A 17,130-nucleotide genomic window follows, 5' to 3' on the forward strand; every position below is an offset into this window, starting at 1 on the left:
TTTTCACACTGCACCCAAAACACCCCCTGTGATGTTGTTGGGTTGTTTTCCCACCCTCTTCTCCCAATTTTCAGGGAAACACTTGCAGCCAACAGGGTGGTTTTGGGGGAAGGAAGGGGTTGAATGAATAAATTTTCATTTCTGGGGAAAAAAATCAAGTTATTTCTCCGAGTTTACCGTGAATTCTGGAGCATTCAAGGCTTTCAGCAGTTGTAATAAAGTGGGTTTATCCCTGTCCACCGAGGTTCCATCAGCCTCCTGCTCGAGGGATTTCACATCTGGACTGAAATCCACCTGGAATGTCTGACAGACAGCAAGTTCAAGAGAAAACAACATTTTAATTTTTTTTTGTTTTTTTGGCTTTCAAAAGCAAGCAAAATATTGAATTCAGGAAATCAATATTTGCTAAAATACTTCTGGGACAGCCAAGTGGAAATTCTGCATCCTCCTGGATGGTTTCACCACAATTTCACTCGTCAAGCAGCAATCAAGGTGCATCTTTGTAAAACTTCTACTTTAGATTTTCATGGAGTTGCTAATCTCTTAAAATCCTCATTTTTATTCTAAATTTCTCTCCAGAAAGCTGCAAATTTAGTTCAAGCACCATTTTCATTCTCCTCACACATAAAAAAAACCCAAAAGCTTCTGCTTTTCCTCACTTTTTTGTATCCAAATGTTTTTGGAAGGGCTGAGAATTATTTTATTCTGCAGCACTTTGTGTCCAGCTCAGCTCATGCTGGAAGGTTTCACAGTCCACTGTTTTATTCTGTTATTTTTTATTATGTTATATAAAAACTATATTTTGTTTTCTTTACTGATACTGAAATCTGCAGGAATTTCCAGCAGGGAGTCTGTAAATAATGAAGATTTATTTTAATTTCCTACAACTCCTGGGTTAATGCTGTCCCCATGCAGTTATAGATCAGAATAAATTATATTATTTTAATGCTAAATTACATGACATAAAAAGCAGATTAAATTAATAAAAATGTTCATTTCAACAACAACAATGAATGAGCAAAACAAAAAGAGGTATTTGATAGGAAATAAGGGGTAGAACCTGCATTTTCTCCTAAATTCAGTTCTGTCCTGTGAGGTACTTAATCAGAATAAAGATTTTTGGTATCTACATCCCCATTTAACAGGGATTAATAAATTAATAATTTAATTAATCAAATAATTTAATTAATTAGTCAAGCATTGCCATCATTTCCTTCAGGAATTCATTGGTGCTAAGGCCAGAGAAGGAGAATTTTCCCCCAGTGTATGAATTTTATGAAATGTGTGTGAATTTTACAGCATTTCCAACAGCCATCCCACAAAACTGGTTATTTCCAAATGTATCCAAGACTGGGAAAAACATTTAGAAATTTGGGAAGGGCTTTTTCAATCCCTGAATGATCCCAGCCAGGTTTTAATTTTTGATTAAAAATTATCCCAGCCAGGTTTTACAGCAGGAGAAGAAAGAGAAACCAGAAGAAAATCAGAATAAATCAGAATAAATCAGTGTAACCACAGAACTCCTGCCTTTGACCAAAGCCACACAGAGCACAAAAATTTTGGAATTAACCAAGGTTTTGTGCAATATTCCTAAAAAATGAGAAATAATTTCCAGTTTAAGGCTGGATTCCCATTACCTGTGGCACAGCACAGAAACCTTTATCCTCCACGACTTTAGATTCCCTCTTCAAATCCATCTGATCCCTACAAAACACAGGACAGGGGCACCAAGGGTTTGTAAATATGCTTTAAATCTCAATTTATTTTCAATAAAATGTGGTTTTCTTAGGTCTGATCATCTCCCCACAGCAGAGAAACAATTTTGGAGCTGCTTCAGTTGCTTTAAAGAGGATTTGTTCCACAATAAATAAAAATATTCCCCCTCCTTGAAGTGAAAGGAAAAGGAAGCCACTGATAATTCACTTTCATGACCTCTCCTGTGGCAAAATTTCAATTTTCCTACACTGGTACTCAAAAAAATATAGAAAAACAACAGGATTGTGCTGAAATAAGTACAGATTAAAAGAAATTTGGGGTGTGGTAACACTTAGATTAGGACTGGGAATTATCAGGGTTCCTAAAGAAACCTGAAATCTGCCTTGGAAAAATTCTCTTGAATGGAAACTTCCCTATTTCCATAGAATAAAAATCTCATTTTGCTGCACCCTCATGCTTTGAGCCATCCCAAACACAAGACAAATCTCCAGAGCCTGGTGGCCCCAGCACCACTGGAAATATTGAATTATTTCCTCTGATAAATTCTGTTTTAAGTGGAAGCATAAATATTGCACAAATATAATATTAAATATATAATTATATATTAATAAATATTTAATATATGAGTATTTAATATGAGAAAATCTATAGTTTTACCTGAATTAACTGAATTTTAGCCCCAAGTCCAACCATTCACCTTCCTGTTCTACAGAAGCATCCTTGACCTTAAAATCAGACTTTTCATTGGAAATTGGAGCCAACAAACAACTAAAGGACTCCAAGCAAAGTTCTTTCATAAAATAAAGCTTATAAAAGCAGATTTCATTTTTTTCCTGAGCTCGGGGAGTGTCAGAGGAGTTTGAACAATTATTGGGTGCAAGGAGGCCTTGGGAATGAGGTAAGAGTTACAATTATTGCTGTAACTTCGGATGTAACAACTGAAAGAAAACTCTGCTTTAACAGCAAATATTCAACTTATGCCTCCATCTACTAAAATTCAGCTGGGCATGGAAGATTTTCAGTTTTCAAGTAATAACTGTGGAAAAATTGGAATTCTGGGGACTTTATCCACTACTGGGATGTAAAAAATTACACAAAGCCATTAGCAAGGAGCAAGCAGCAAATCCAAGGTGTATTAATTTTACATAAAATAGCTCAAAATAAGAATAAATTTTTAAATAAATAGTATTTCTTACCTCATTTTTTCATAGTCACAAGTTTTGGTTTTTGGTTTTCGTTTGTTTTGCTGACTTTGGTCTGTAAAGAGGAAAAGGATTTTAAACAAAATTATCATTACCAAAACAAGCAAACAAAAAAATGCACCTGGAACTCACATTTGGCTCCATAAATTGTAGATCCTAAAAACTGACCAGGTCAAAACTAACACATCCAAAAAGTGTTCATACCATTAATTTGATTTTAGTTTTAGTTCAATGGTAGATAGGATTAAAAAAATCCTAAAGGGGAGAGATTTCAAATAGAGGAATCTTAAAATTCTGTAGGATTGTAGGATTTTAATCACAAAATTGTGATTAAATAATCACAAAATTGTGATTATTAAAGTGGACTCCAGGCTAAAGAAATCAGTCTGTCCTATAAAAGAACAGGTTTTTATATATATATCTATCTATCTATATATATCTATATATATAGATATATATAACAGTTTATACTTATATATATATTAGAAGTAGATGTATTTCTAATATGTATTTCTAATATATATATACTAGAAAAATATATATTTCAAATGATTATATAATTATCTATTGTATATTAGACTGCATACATTGCACGTTAGGTAATGGATTATAAAATAATATCATGCAATATGTTATATTAAAATTGTTTGGGTTTTTTTTCCTTATACTATTAGTGATCAATCAGAGTTTTCCAAGGGAATAACAGATCCCTATGGAAGTCCAAGTTTCTCTGGAAAAAATGATGAGGATGAATTTTTTGCTTCAAAACCCCCAAATTAAAGTCAAGTTCAATCCTTGTCAAACGCAAATGGAAATAAACAGAGACAGACAAATAACTCAAAGTGGAAATACTGCATGCCAAAAACAAGGAAGGATTTATCAGGAGAGACCAATTCACTTTTAACTCTCAAATTTCACATCACAGATGTCACACAGAACTCACTGGAGCATTTCAAAACTCCAGAGATCCGACCCTGCTGTGGAGCAGGGACTGAGGAAACCATTCCTGAGCAGCAAGGAAGGAGAAAATGTGCTTTAAGGCTTTGTTGTGATGACAAACCCAGCAATTCCTGCCATTAACTGCAAAAATCATCTTTTTTTTATTGGACACACCCACAGGAAAACAATGCAGCACCTGGACTGAAACTCTTGGGCACTGGGTGATTGTTCTGCTGCACCACCAGAAAATCAGATTTGAAAATAGGAGGAGTTATTCATATTGTAGGTGAAACTTTAATCTGTGCTTAAAAATGATCCTCAGAGCATTTTAAACAGATAATACTGAAAGCCACCGGCTGTGGAAAAATCCAGTGCAGCCCTGAGTGCTCTCCCTGCAGGCAGGGAGGTGGCCCATGAGCATTCCTCAGCTAAATCCTGCCCAGGGGCACTCAAAGCCTTGGGCCAGCAGCAATTTCCCATTAAGAGCTCCTTAATGACTCATTTAAACTCAAATGAGTCAGCCAGGAATCAGGAGTCACTAGGACTGAACATGTTCAGAATTACTTCATGGACCACTCCTGGAGTGGATGGCTGCTGAACTCACGGGAATTCCAAAGCTAAAAATCCCCACAAATCCCTCTAAACAGAGATACTGGAATGATGGAAAATCAGAATCCTTCTGAAAGCCTGGAAACACCTGCAGCACATCACCCTTCAACCAGCCGAAGACTGAGATATTTCACTTTTTCTTCATTTTATGTGTTGCTTTCCCTTAAGGAACCAATCTAACCCACAGCAAAATCTTAGTGAAGAGAAGAGAAACCACCTCAGCATGGAAGGAAGAAATCAATCAGCATTATTTTCATCCAATTTCAAAAGCCATTCAACAAAAATTACTGCAGCAACAATTCCCATAGAAACAACTCCTCCCCTACAACACCCAACTTCAAATGCTGCTTTCAACTGAAATACAAAAGCTTCTAAAACAAGGTTAACAAGCAAAACCAGCTGATTTGCAATTAAAATACTTAAGTAAATGTATTAATTCCACAGAAAACATCATTTACTTACCCCACAAATACTTAAAAATATTAGAAGTAGTATTACTTTTCTTAGCACTTTCCATTAGGAGCGACCAAAAATATTTAATAAAAATATACACGAGCTCAAAGAAACAGTACATGAAGACCAAAAATAGGAAGTAGCAAGAAAAATAAATCAAAAAGGCCAACAACTTTACTACAATAAAATGTGGCATTAAGTTCTTTTCCATTAAAACTCCTGCAAGTTCAGTGAACAAAGGCAAAGGGAAAAAAAAAAAAAAAAGCTCTTCCTCCCCCACCCACAGCAAACTGGGGCCAGCCAGTCACTGGGAGCCTCCTCCTCCTTTCAAATCAAATATTTTGCCCTACAAAACCAGGGGGAGGAGGAAGGGAGAACAGAAAGTGAAAATAAAGCAGTGCAAATAAAGAAAAAGCATGGCATGAACACGAGTTGGGTGGAATTACTGCGGCCAACGCGTTCCGTGGTGTTGGGCCAAGAATTGTCAGATCTCTCTTCCAGAATTATCCCTCTTCCTTCCTCAATTCCTTCAAAAATCAGCCACCCTGCCCTTTCCCCACCCTCCCTGTGCCTCCCCACCCTGCCAGGCAAGAATTTCTAATTTAATGCCCGATTTCACCCTCTGTCATGGCCCGTGCTCTGACACACAGCGGGAGAAGGGAAATTTCCAGTGCCCCTGAAGTTGGGTGATAAGGGCTCAGAGCCCAACTTGCCAAGGAGATAAAAATGTCAGAGAGGCACAGAGGATGCTGAGCACAGCTGGGAACTGGGGGGGAACAGATAATGGGGAATTCAGGGGGTAAAAATGACCTACCCAGAAACAGCAGCACACACCCAAAGAGGGGCTCAGGAAAGGAAACTGCAAATATTGGGGGCTCCCAGTGAACAGAGCCCCAGAGAAACCTTCCAGTGACTCTCCAGGGCCATGAAAGGAGCTCCAGGAAGAGGTGGATGCCTGGAAATGTGATGGAATGATGGAATGCAAGTGTCCCCAGTCTCCTCAGGCAGAGAAATGAATGCAGGGGTTGAGGTTAAGCCTTTAGAGAAATTAAGATCTATTAAACTACATAGAGATTGTGCCAAATAGGTATGATTTGAGCTGACAAAATTGAAACAGCAATCAATATTGATACAGTAATTAATACTAATACTTATTAATTTTAAATATATTAATAGCAATATCAGATTAATATTGATATTTAATATTCAATAATAAAACAGTTGTAGGTGTAATGCCAATAAAGAAAGGGAGAGGAGGGGTTCCCCCAACCCTTTCTCCTGCAGATGTTCAGAACAGGAAGAAGCAAGAAATAATTATTACTAAATTTAGTTGGAAGAGAGGAGAATTTGGTTGGACACCAGGAAAATGTTAATTACATGAGATTTATTGCTTTGATGCTGGAACATAATATTGGCTTATATTATATTAGCTTTGGCTGACATTACACCAGCTTAGTGCACATGTGTAATCCAAAAGGTGAACTACAGGACACTGAGGGGGAGGAGAAGCCTTCCTCAAAGAAGACCCCCAAAGAGTGGCACGACCCCCTAAAAGAATGGTGCAGCATGCGGGATGAAGGTGATGGTGAGGGTGGAAATACAAGTGTGAATATGGGAGGAGATGGTTAATTGTTATGAGTAGAAAAGTTGTCCATTTTCTTAAGTTGCAGAGTTAACAAGTTACACCAACTGCTGTTGTTAATAAGTTCATGTTGTAACCACCTGTTAATAGTTTTTCATTAATTACCTGTTAATGGTCGGAAATCAGCTCAAGTGTGCCCCTGCTGCTTGCTGGAGGATGACACCTGAGACTGTGGGGGAGGTGACAAACGGCATGCAAATGTGGAAACACCTCACCAAATGCAGCAATAAAAACCCCTAAAACAACGAGCCACCATGGAATTAAGAGATCTAAGTGATGTCTAGAGGTGAGGAACTGAATCCAGTGTCTGCTAAGATCCCTTTTCACCTTTCACCCTAACCTAAAAGGATGTCAGCTGGAGGGAGAACCTCAAACTGAAAAAGGGGAATCTCCTGGTGCTCTCATGAGGACAGAAGCCCCAGCTCTGCCTGCACACCAGGGACACAGCTGCATCATCCTCCTCCTCCTCCGTGTCACTCCTGGGAGCAGCAGCAGCGTGTGTGTGTCCCATCGGGTCTCCCCACCTGAGCTGATTTTTAATAAAGGCATTAAAAAAGGAGAAAGATCTCCTGCCCTATTTATTTGAGTGATACCATACAGCACAAAAAGGGGAATTTTGGCTTGGCAAGCTTGTACCTGAGGTGATGGGGGTCCAGCCCTGCACTCCATACCCCACATGGTTATTTTTCCTGACGCGCCATTATCAGAACCAAATTATTCCTTATTTTAACCAAATTGTATTGTCAATATTTCGAGTGTATTCAATTTTATATATATTAAAGCTACTTAAGATTGCTGTTACATTTAATTTGTTTGGTTTATTTTTGATTGGATAATTGGGCAAATATAACATGATGAAGTCAAAGTGTAAGTTCAAACTTTAAGTAAACAGAAGTGTAAGACATAGTTATAAGTAAGTAGAAAAATATCTTAAGTGCCTTAAGAAACTAGTAGTAAAGTTTCTTAAAATTCTACTTACTACTACTTATTTTACTTAGCAGTAAGTTCTTAAGTGCCTTAAAAAACTAGCTAGTAAAGGCCCTAAGGCCTAGTTTAAAGCTCAGTTTAAACTTAGCTCCAGACATTCAAAAACACAGCAGAATTTTGCTTGCTACTCTAGACAGAACAGACAGAATTATTAATGTAAACAGATAAAGCTGTATGTGTAAATAGATAAAACTAATTTAGGCAAGAACTGACACTACTTCCCTATCACTTTTGTACATTAGAGTCAGGTTCAGATTCTGAATGTTTTAGATTTGTGGTTTTAGCTGATTGGTTGGTTTATGTATAAAAACCTCTGTATTGGGCTGTGGACAGCCACCAACAAAAAGAACAACAAGAGCACAAGAAGAAGAAAGTGATGCCTCAGGTTTGAGCTTTTCTATTTTTCACATTCTGGGCTGCTTTTGTGTGTGGGTCTGAGCTTCACATTAGGGGATGGTGAGCTCTGTGCACAGAGCAGGGAGACAAAACAATTCCTGCTCCAGCTGGGCACCAAGGACAAATGACCCAAATCTCAGCCCAGGAGCACAAACCCCGTGGGCTGCAGAGAGAAAAACAAGCAGGATGGGACTGCAGGGGCTGCAGTGGGATTGGACACTGAACTGCAATGTGCACATGGAGCAGAGCTGAGCCCAGGGAGAGACCCCGGCAGCGCTCGTGCATTTTGGGACCATTTGGGTTCATCTTGGGTGCAGCCCTGGCTGGGCTCTGGTGCTGCCCAAGGTGGAGCCATGGAGGCCTTTTCATAAATCCCTGCTTTATTCTTTAACTCTGTTTAATCTCTGCTCTAGCTCAGCCTTCTCAAGGCATCAGAAGAAGAAAAGGCTGTTCCTGCTTGCTCTTCCTCGCTCTCTTCTTCATCATCATCACAATCAAGAAGAAAGAAGAAAGGTGTGGGGCTGCTGCTGCTTTGGCCTTGGACTCTGTGAGAGCTTTTACTTCTGCCTCTGCCTGGGACTCTATGCCAGAAAGCTTTAGCACAGACTTTTACACTGCCTTGATTTGAAAAGTCAGGCATCTGCTAAGGAAGGCAGGAGCTTCCCCTAAAACAGAAAATGTAAACCTCCTCTTTCCAAATTATTGTGATTTTGAAATTAAGTGGCTCTCAGACAAAGCTATGGGAGCAGGAATAATGGTTCTCTACTAGGGAAGAAAATAAAAATAAAATTAAAACTGCAGTAATACAAAACCACACTAAGAGTTAAAATGCAACCTGACACCCTATTAGTCAAAGTGTTAGCAGCAGTCTGATTAAATAGCAGCTGCAGTTTTCTTACAGTGACAGATGGAGTTTTGTTAAGGCAGTTATCTTGTAGAAAAGTGCAGTTTTCTTCTGAAGATGTAGAGGCAGTGTAGATAAGCCCGGTCTTCTTCTGGGATTCTAGCAGAGAAAAAAGCTGCTCTTCTGAGAATTTAGTAAGAAAAGGCTGACTGTGCTGTTCTAAATCTCTGATTATATTTAAGCAAAAATGCTTAGTTCTTCCCTCTGGGTGGAGCATCTCACAATAAAATAATGTCATTTTATCAGTTATACAGTGAAGCTCAATAGCCTAGTAACAGAAGATACCTTTCTAAAAAAGATTATTTGTAGAAAAGATGAACAAAACTGCTCAATCACCAGAAAACAACTGCCCTACCCTTAAAAAATAGTAACAGAACAACACTGCCAGCTGCACCTTCTAACTTAAGAAGAACTCACTTAGAACTCTCTGCCTTCAAGACACAGGTACCCATGCAAAAAACAACTTTACTACAACCAGCAGCTGCTGCTGTCTCTTTGAATACCCAAGACCCACAGCAAACTCGACAGAAATGAATTCCAGGAAAGCGGAGTTGAGGCTCTGGGTGTGTTCAGCACTGAGGATGAGCAATGGCTGAATTTTACTGCTGCAGGTTGGGTTGGAAAGTTTGGGTTTGGCTGGTTTCAGCATCACCTTCTCCAGCTCCAGGCCATTCCCTGGGTCCTGTCCCTCCTTCCCTTGTCCCCAGTCCCTCTCCAGCTCTCCTGGAGCCCCTTTAGGCACTGCCAAGGGATTTAAGGTCTCCCTGGAGCCTTCTCTTCTCCAGGCTAAAAAATAATCATTATAAAAGAATTGCTTGAACAAACAATGCACTAAAGTATCAGTTATAACCACTTCCATTGTGTAATAGATTGATTAAAATCCCTTTTTCTAATAATTATCTCCCTCAAGTGAAATCCAGGATTTATTTTACTGTTGGAATGTTGGGGGACACAAGGCAGATGAGGGACTTTGGACCTGGTGAACATCAGAGATTTGATAACAGGATGCCTTGGCAAAAGCAAAGGGAACTTTGAAAATTAGACCCAGACTGCAAGAAGATTCCATCAGACAGGTTTACTGGGAAAAGAAAATCCCATTGAACTCTGCAAGCAAGAGATGCTGTTACATGCAGAAGTTTGTGTTTGTAACCTAATCACTGTAGTACACATTACTAGTCTCCCTGAAACAGTATTTGTGAAAAATGCACATTATATGATTGGCTCTTCACAAATATTAAAATGAATACTGTATATGGTATGTTGGAAAGTTGTGCTGTATTAATCCCTTTTAACTAGTGCTGGAAGGGGATTTAAGGTCACCCTGGAGCCTTCTCTTCTCCAGGCTAAAAAAATAATCATTATTAAATATTGCTTCATTATTAAAGTATTGCTTGGAAAAACACTGCACTGAAGTATCAGTTATGCTGGAATCTGAAATGCAGGGAACTCTCAGAACTTTGGGCCTGGAAGCCAAAGCTTAGAATAAAACCCAGGATTTGATCTGAGACCTTGGAAAAGGCTCCCAAACTGAGGTCTGGAAGGGAGAATGTGGATTTGTAGTTTAAAGCAGAGACACACTGAGCTAAGTAAAGTTTAGAGTTTTAGATTTTAAGATATAAAAATAAAAGCAGTTCCAGAGGTAAACAAGGAGCTCAGAATGCAGCACTGTAGGTTTGTGTGTCAGAACATGACAGGTTAAGAAAGCTCACAGGGTAACATGGGTCCATAAGATGAAATATTTAAGGATTGGGTCAAAAACATAAATATCCTTGTTAGCAGTGTTTTATGGGTTAATAACTCCTTAAAAGTCTTCTAACTGAGGGTCTTGGGACCTTCTGAACCATGCAGTGAAGATGTGAGCTAAGTTCACCCTTCCTGCCTATGCAGAAGGAAAATAAACCACATCATCAAAAACAATTCAGAGGTCCCACCTCAAATTCCTTCTAAAATTTCCCACAGGTTATTACCACTTCCATTGTGTAACAGATTGATTAAAATCCCTTTCTCTAATCATCATCTCCATCACCTGAAATCCAGGATTTATTTTACCTGTATCAATACCTTGGGTTTGCCATCCTTAATCCTGAGGGACAAACCCCCAGAAAGGATCAATCCCACCCAACAAACCCTTGGGCACAAACCAGAGCCCAGGTCTGTCACTAAACCTGGATCCAGTCACACCCAGACTCCTCCTGGAGAAGGGATTTAGAAAGCCAGCAGTTCCTCACCCGCCAGGGGACAATTCCTGCCCAATATCCCATCAAATCCTACTCTGAAGCCATTCCCTGTGTCCTGGCCCTCCATCCCCTCTCCCTCTCCTGGAGCCCCTTTAGGGACTCTGAGCTCTCCCCAAAACCTTCTCCAGGCTGAACAATCCCAACTCTCCCAGCCTGTCTTCAGAAAATAAAGTTTTCATTTTTTTTCCTCACCTTCCCAACAAAAACCTCTTGGGATTTCCTGTGCAGCCTTCCCCACATTTTCCACCTCCCAAGAAATCCTTTAATCCTTCAAGGTGTTCACAAAGCTCCCAAGATTAGGATCCCCCTCCTGCTCATTTAAAAATAACATTTCCTAATACACCTTCAGTGCTTTCCTAAAATCCAGTTTTCAAGTGCTCTGTGCTTTGGCACCTCCTCAGGTGTTTAAATATTCCAGGAATGGGGCTTCAGACAAGTGAGAGGAGGTGGTAAAAACCCCCAGGAAAAATTAGGAAAGGATTTCCCTTTGAAGCTCAGAGCTGCCTGAACTTCACTTCCAGTGCAGAAAAACAGCTCTGGCACTGGGGGAGCTTTGGGGGCTGGGAGTTCTCTCCATAAAATCATTTATTCATTGAAAAAAACCCCAAACATGAGCAAGAAACCACACAACTCTCCAAGTCTGCAGCTAAAAATTCACTCTGCCAAATATTCTGTGGCCTCTTCTCTCTCTACCTGCAGAATTATTTTCTGCTGGGGCATTTATTAACCACAAATTAATTGTAAATACTGAAATACAGATTCCTCTTTGATTCACATCCTGGCTCAGGAGGAGGGACAGCATTTCCAGCCTGTGGCTCAGATTTTACTCTTTAATTCCAGTTTCAGTTCTGAATTCAGTCAAGGAGATTCAAATTGCAGAAGCATGGAGGAATTAAGACAAAAATAGAGAAGTGTCTAAGGAAGAAGTAGAAGCTGATTGCTCATTGTTGTGGAAATGACAGGAAATTAACTTCTGGTCATTAATTATGGCAGCAGCAGAGGAAGAAGTGGCTCAGACTTGATACAAAGCAAAAGAGAAACTCACTCTGAGGCTGCTCCAGCGGGGAACCTTTGCCTTCTGTTCTCTGGGGCTCAGTCACCTGATGGCAAAAATATCAGATTACAAAACCCAAATCCATCTCCCTGACTGGATTCAAACAAAGCCAAAACCCCCAAACCCCTCAGCAACTGAAGAAATGAAACTGTGCTGCATTATGCTCCTAATCAAGAGGCAAAGACAATTAATTTTGTTAATCAAAGTGCTTCTGTAATGATTTTCCTCCCAAGTTTGCCTCAGTTTATATTATCTACAAATCTGGCACAGAAATATTCCCCCTGAGGGAAGCCAAACTCACAGACCTGCAGGGAGGTTTTCAGGAGAAAATAACAGGAAAGCCCCGAGCCCTTCTGGGGCTTTCCCCAGCCTGTTTTTCTCTGCCAACAATCCCCAGAATTTCCATTTCCTGCCCTGCTGCTCTGGTTTCGTTTTCCCAGGGCCACGTCACTGCCCAGGGCCCTCCCCCTGCTGACAGCACAAACAGCTCTGCTGAAAATCCAAATTATTCACCAGCGTGTTCTGCACCATGCAGCTTTTAATGGTGCAATTCATGGGCTGAATTATAATATGTAAATTACACATATAAAAATATATATAAACAGAAATATATATTATTATATATTTTATATAATAAAATATATTATATATAACATTATATAGTATTATGTACCATATAATATTTCTATAATAATATATAATGTTATATACAATATATAAAAATATATGATACATGTATAATATAGATTTATATTTAATATATAAATTCATATTAAATGTTTCTATTTTCTATATCTATTTATAACATATATTATATTTATTATAAATATACATTATAACATATAAGTTATAATCTATTATCTTACAATAACGACAGCAAAGACAACACTACATTATTATAAATTTACAAAGACAATAATGTATTTACGATGCAAATAATGTATTTACATTAATTAAGTACAATAATGTATTAGACAAAGACATACTAGGACAATAATGTATATTATACATTTATAGTATATATATATTTAATATATAATATATATATTTAATATATAAATATATTATCTATTTATTCCTGTTGAAAACTGTAAAGAGGAGGAAAAAATGGGATTTTCACCAGATTTGCCTGCAAAAACTTCACAGAGAAAACTCTGTGAGTTTACATGGGAATGTTCATTATAATTGTGGGATCATTTCTAAGTTTTGGAGGCCATTAAAGCAACTTCCAGTTAGTAAATAATGGCTATTCCCATTGAAAATCTTAAGGAGAAGGGAAAAAAAATGGGATTTTTCACCAGATTTGCCGGCAAAAATTCCACACAGTAAACCCCATGTGTTTATATGGCAATGTTCATTATAATTGTGGGATCATTTGTAACTTTTGGGGCCATTAATTCAACTTCCAATTAGTTAATGATGGCTATTCCTATAGAAAACCTTAAGGAGAAGGAAAAAATGGGATTTTCACTACTGAAAACCTTAAGGAGAAGGAACAAAAATGGGATTTTTCACCAGATTTGCCTGCAAAAACTCCACACAGAAAACCCCATGGGTTCACATGGGAATGTCCATTAAAATTGTGAAATCATTTGTAACTTTTGGGGCCACTCATGGAAGTTCAATTAGTTAATAATAGCTATTCCCATTGACAACCCTAAGAATAAAAAAAAAAAACCTGAATTTTCACCAGATTTGCCTGCAAAAACGCCACACAGAAAACCCCATGGGTGTATATGGGAATGTTCATTGAAATGGTGGGATCATTTTTATGTTTTGGGGCCATTAATTCAACTTCCAATCTATTTATATATAATATATATAATATATTTATAATGTATATTATATATTATAAATGTATATTATGACACATAAATCATAACTGATTATCTTACAATAACAACAGCAAAACCAAGAAAAATGTCACAAACAGCTCTTTAAATTAATAATTACTTCTTGCTAGTTTTAAACGTAAAAATTTAAATTTTAGTTTTAGATTTTTAAAAATAATCATTTACATTTCAGTTTTAGATTTTACAAATAAAATCTAAAAAAATTCCAAGTCAAAACATGACAGTGGCCATCTCCACCTTCAAGCAACCACCCGAAAATCCCAATTTCCGTGGTGGCTTTGGGAGGAAACACCCCAGGAAAATGCACCACTGCTGCAGGAATTCCAGCTGGAATTGCTGCAGTGCCAGCCTCACCTTGGCATCCTGCTTTTGAGCCCCGTGGGCATCCTTGGGCTCAGCCTGGCTGCTCTTCCTCTCCTTTTCTGCTCCCTTCTGCTCCTGGGAGACTCTTGGAGGAGATTTTGAGGAAGTGCAGTCTCTGGTATGGAAAAAGAGAGAATTCCTGGGATTTCCTCCATGTTTTACACAAATATAAATGAAAAAGCAGATTAATAACAATTAACCTTGCCCCTCCTGGAGGGGTGTAATCCCATAAATAGATGTAAAGGATTTCATCAGACTTTTTTCACAGCTTCAAACTGCACAGTCCAAACTTGTGCAAAGGTACAGCAACAGCAAAAAAACCCCAAAATAAAACCATTAATAAAATAATAAAATAAAATAACTTTAAAAACCACCTCAGTTTTCTCTAAAATTGGAACTGAATTATTAAATTTATAAATTTGGAAGTTAAGTAATTAATAATGGCAATTAATTGTTAAAAATACCCTGGTAATTAATTGTTAAAAATACCCTGGCCCCACACTGCTTTGGATACTCAAGGTTATTTAGTTCATAGAAATCCTCAGTACTCCTGATCAATTTATTACTTTTGTTTTTATTTCCTGATAGACAACGAAATTTATGCAATATCTACGTTATGTAGCACCTAATCATTGCTAATTCTAAAAAAATTAAAGACACTGCTATTTAAAAAAAGTTTTTAAAATTATTTAAAAATTAAAATTTCATTTTTTGTAATTAAAATTAAAAATCAATTTAAAATAAATTTAAAACGAACCAAAAAACATTGCTAATTAAAAACAAACAACTAAAAATCACTCAAAAAATCAATTATAAAAATCAATTATAAAAGTCACTCAAAAATCAATTATAAAAGTCACTCAAAAATCAATTATAAAAGTCACTCAAAAATCAATTATAAAAGTCACTCAAAAATCAATTATAAAAGTCACTCAAAAATCAATTATAAAAATCACTCAAAAATCAATTATAAAAATCACTCAAAAATCACTCAAAAATCAATTATAAAAATCACTCAAAAATCAATTATAAAAATCACTCAAAAATCAATTATAAAAATCAATTATAAAAATCACTCAAAAATCAATTATAAAAATCAATTATAAAAATCACTCAAAAATCAATTATAAAAATCACTCAAAAATCAATTATAAAAATCACTCAAAAATCAATTATAAAAATCACTCAAAAATCACTCAAAAATCACTCAAAAATCACTCAAAAATCACTCAAAAATCACTCAAAAATCACTCAAAAATCACTCAAAAATCACTCAAAAATCACTCAAAAATCACTCAAAAATCACTCAAAAAAATCACTCAAAAAAATCACTCAAAAAAATCACTCAAAAAAATCACTCAAAAAAATCACTCAAAAATCAATTTCAAAAACCAATTTCAAAAACCAATTTCAAAAACCAATTTCAAAAACCAATTTCAAAAACCAATTTCAAAAACCAATTTCAAAAACCAATTTCAAAAACCAATTTCAAAAACCAATTTCAAAAACCAATTTCAAAAACCAATTTCAAAAACCAATTTCAAAAACCAATTTCAAAAACCAATTTCAAAAACCAATTTCAAAAACCAATTTCAAAAACCAATTTCAAAAACCAATTTCAAAAACCAATTTCAAAAACCAATTTCAAAAACCAATTTCAAAAACCAATTTCAAAAACCAATTTCAAAAACCAATTTCAAAAACCAATTTCAAAACCACCCAAAACAAACCCCTTACTTTTTCTCAGGCGGAGGCTTCCTTGCCTTCTGTTTCTGTTCATTACCTAAAAAAAAACCCAAAAAAAGAAAGAATTAAAACCCAAAACCGAGCTGGTTCTGATGCCAATGGCCAAGCCTGCAGAGAGCAGGGATTACCGTGGCTTTCCTGGAAGGTTTTCTTGAATTTCTCCTCCTGCTGCACGAGCTCCTTGAGCCCCTCTGGGCTGTTCTGGCACAGCTCCTGGGCTCTCTTGTTGGCCACCAGGGCCAGCTCAGCCTTGCCCAGCAGGGCCAGGGCTTTGCAGTAGTGGTAGTGACCCTAGGACAAAAAAAAAAGGAAAGAAAATAAAAAAATCAGGATTTCAAGGTTTTAGCCACACCAAGGAGAGGAGGATTTAACAGCCAAACCTGCTGCACTAGCAGCAAAAAGGCAAAAAATCAGATTTTAACTGAAACAGGGATAAGGCATTGGGAGAGCTTTGGGGAAAAAAGGAAATTTGGGGTTTTTTTTTTGCTTTTCTCTGCTTTGGAAAAGAGCAAATTTGCTTTTTCTTCTCTAATCTCAGCTACTTTGCAATGGTGTAAGTATCTCTTATTTACTCTCCTTCAGGCCAGGAATATTGGGAAATATCTGTAGGCCATTAACCAGGATTTTTCTATATATCTAAATTTATTTTTTAAAGCACTCTGATAACTCAAAACATAATAAAACATTTTCTTCTGTCTTTACACATGCCAAGCACCTTGTACCAGCACTGACAGGCACCTCACAATAATAACATTTTAAATCTAAAAACCCAAGGAAAATGCACTTGGCAGAATCCTCAGGCCACAGAGCTCTGTGTCCATTCATTAAAAATCAGCTCTGGGTTCTCTTCTTGCTCTAAAATGCCAAAAAAAAAAGATTATTTTGGAATGTCCAAGAAACCAACCTTTGGCCAGTCAGGCTTGAGAACTATGGCTCTTTTTCCATCAAGTACAGCTCTCCTGAGAGAAGGGAAGGGAAAGAAGAGGAATTTATTATTTATAGCTCCAAAAAAAAAATCTCCAGGCTGGT

The 17,130-nt window shown here is 37.2% G+C and overlaps 1 protein-coding gene across 8 annotated transcripts in view; it reads right to left on the reverse strand.

Annotated features, from left to right (window-relative positions):
* TTC3 (tetratricopeptide repeat domain 3) overlaps nucleotides 1-17,130 on the reverse strand; it is a 57,436-nt gene that overhangs the window by 27,484 nt on the left and 12,822 nt on the right. For 3 of the 8 annotated variants that reach the window (XM_064406513.1, XM_064406545.1, XM_064406504.1), the window contains exons 11-19: nucleotides 17,006-17,060; nucleotides 16,230-16,392; nucleotides 16,093-16,138; nucleotides 14,347-14,470; nucleotides 12,131-12,185; nucleotides 3,862-3,924; nucleotides 2,913-2,973; nucleotides 1,638-1,704; nucleotides 178-303 (exon numbers count right to left, since the gene is read on the reverse strand). In XM_064406513.1, the coding sequence (XP_064262583.1) occupies nucleotides 178-303; nucleotides 1,638-1,704; nucleotides 2,913-2,973; nucleotides 3,862-3,924; nucleotides 12,131-12,185; nucleotides 14,347-14,470; nucleotides 16,093-16,138; nucleotides 16,230-16,392; nucleotides 17,006-17,060 (760 nt within the window). Of the gene's footprint in view, nucleotides 1-177; nucleotides 304-1,637; nucleotides 1,705-2,912; nucleotides 2,974-3,861; nucleotides 3,925-4,928; nucleotides 5,185-12,130; nucleotides 12,186-14,346; nucleotides 14,471-16,092; nucleotides 16,139-16,229; nucleotides 16,393-17,005; nucleotides 17,061-17,130 lie in introns of those variants that run through there. The other 5 variants (XM_064406551.1, XM_064406536.1, XM_064406522.1 and 2 more) reach the window with 4 other exon arrangements.

This window comes from Passer domesticus, chromosome 2, assembly GCF_036417665.1.
Source record: "Passer domesticus isolate bPasDom1 chromosome 2, bPasDom1.hap1, whole genome shotgun sequence".
NCBI lineage: Eukaryota > Metazoa > Chordata > Aves > Passeriformes > Passeridae > Passer > Passer domesticus.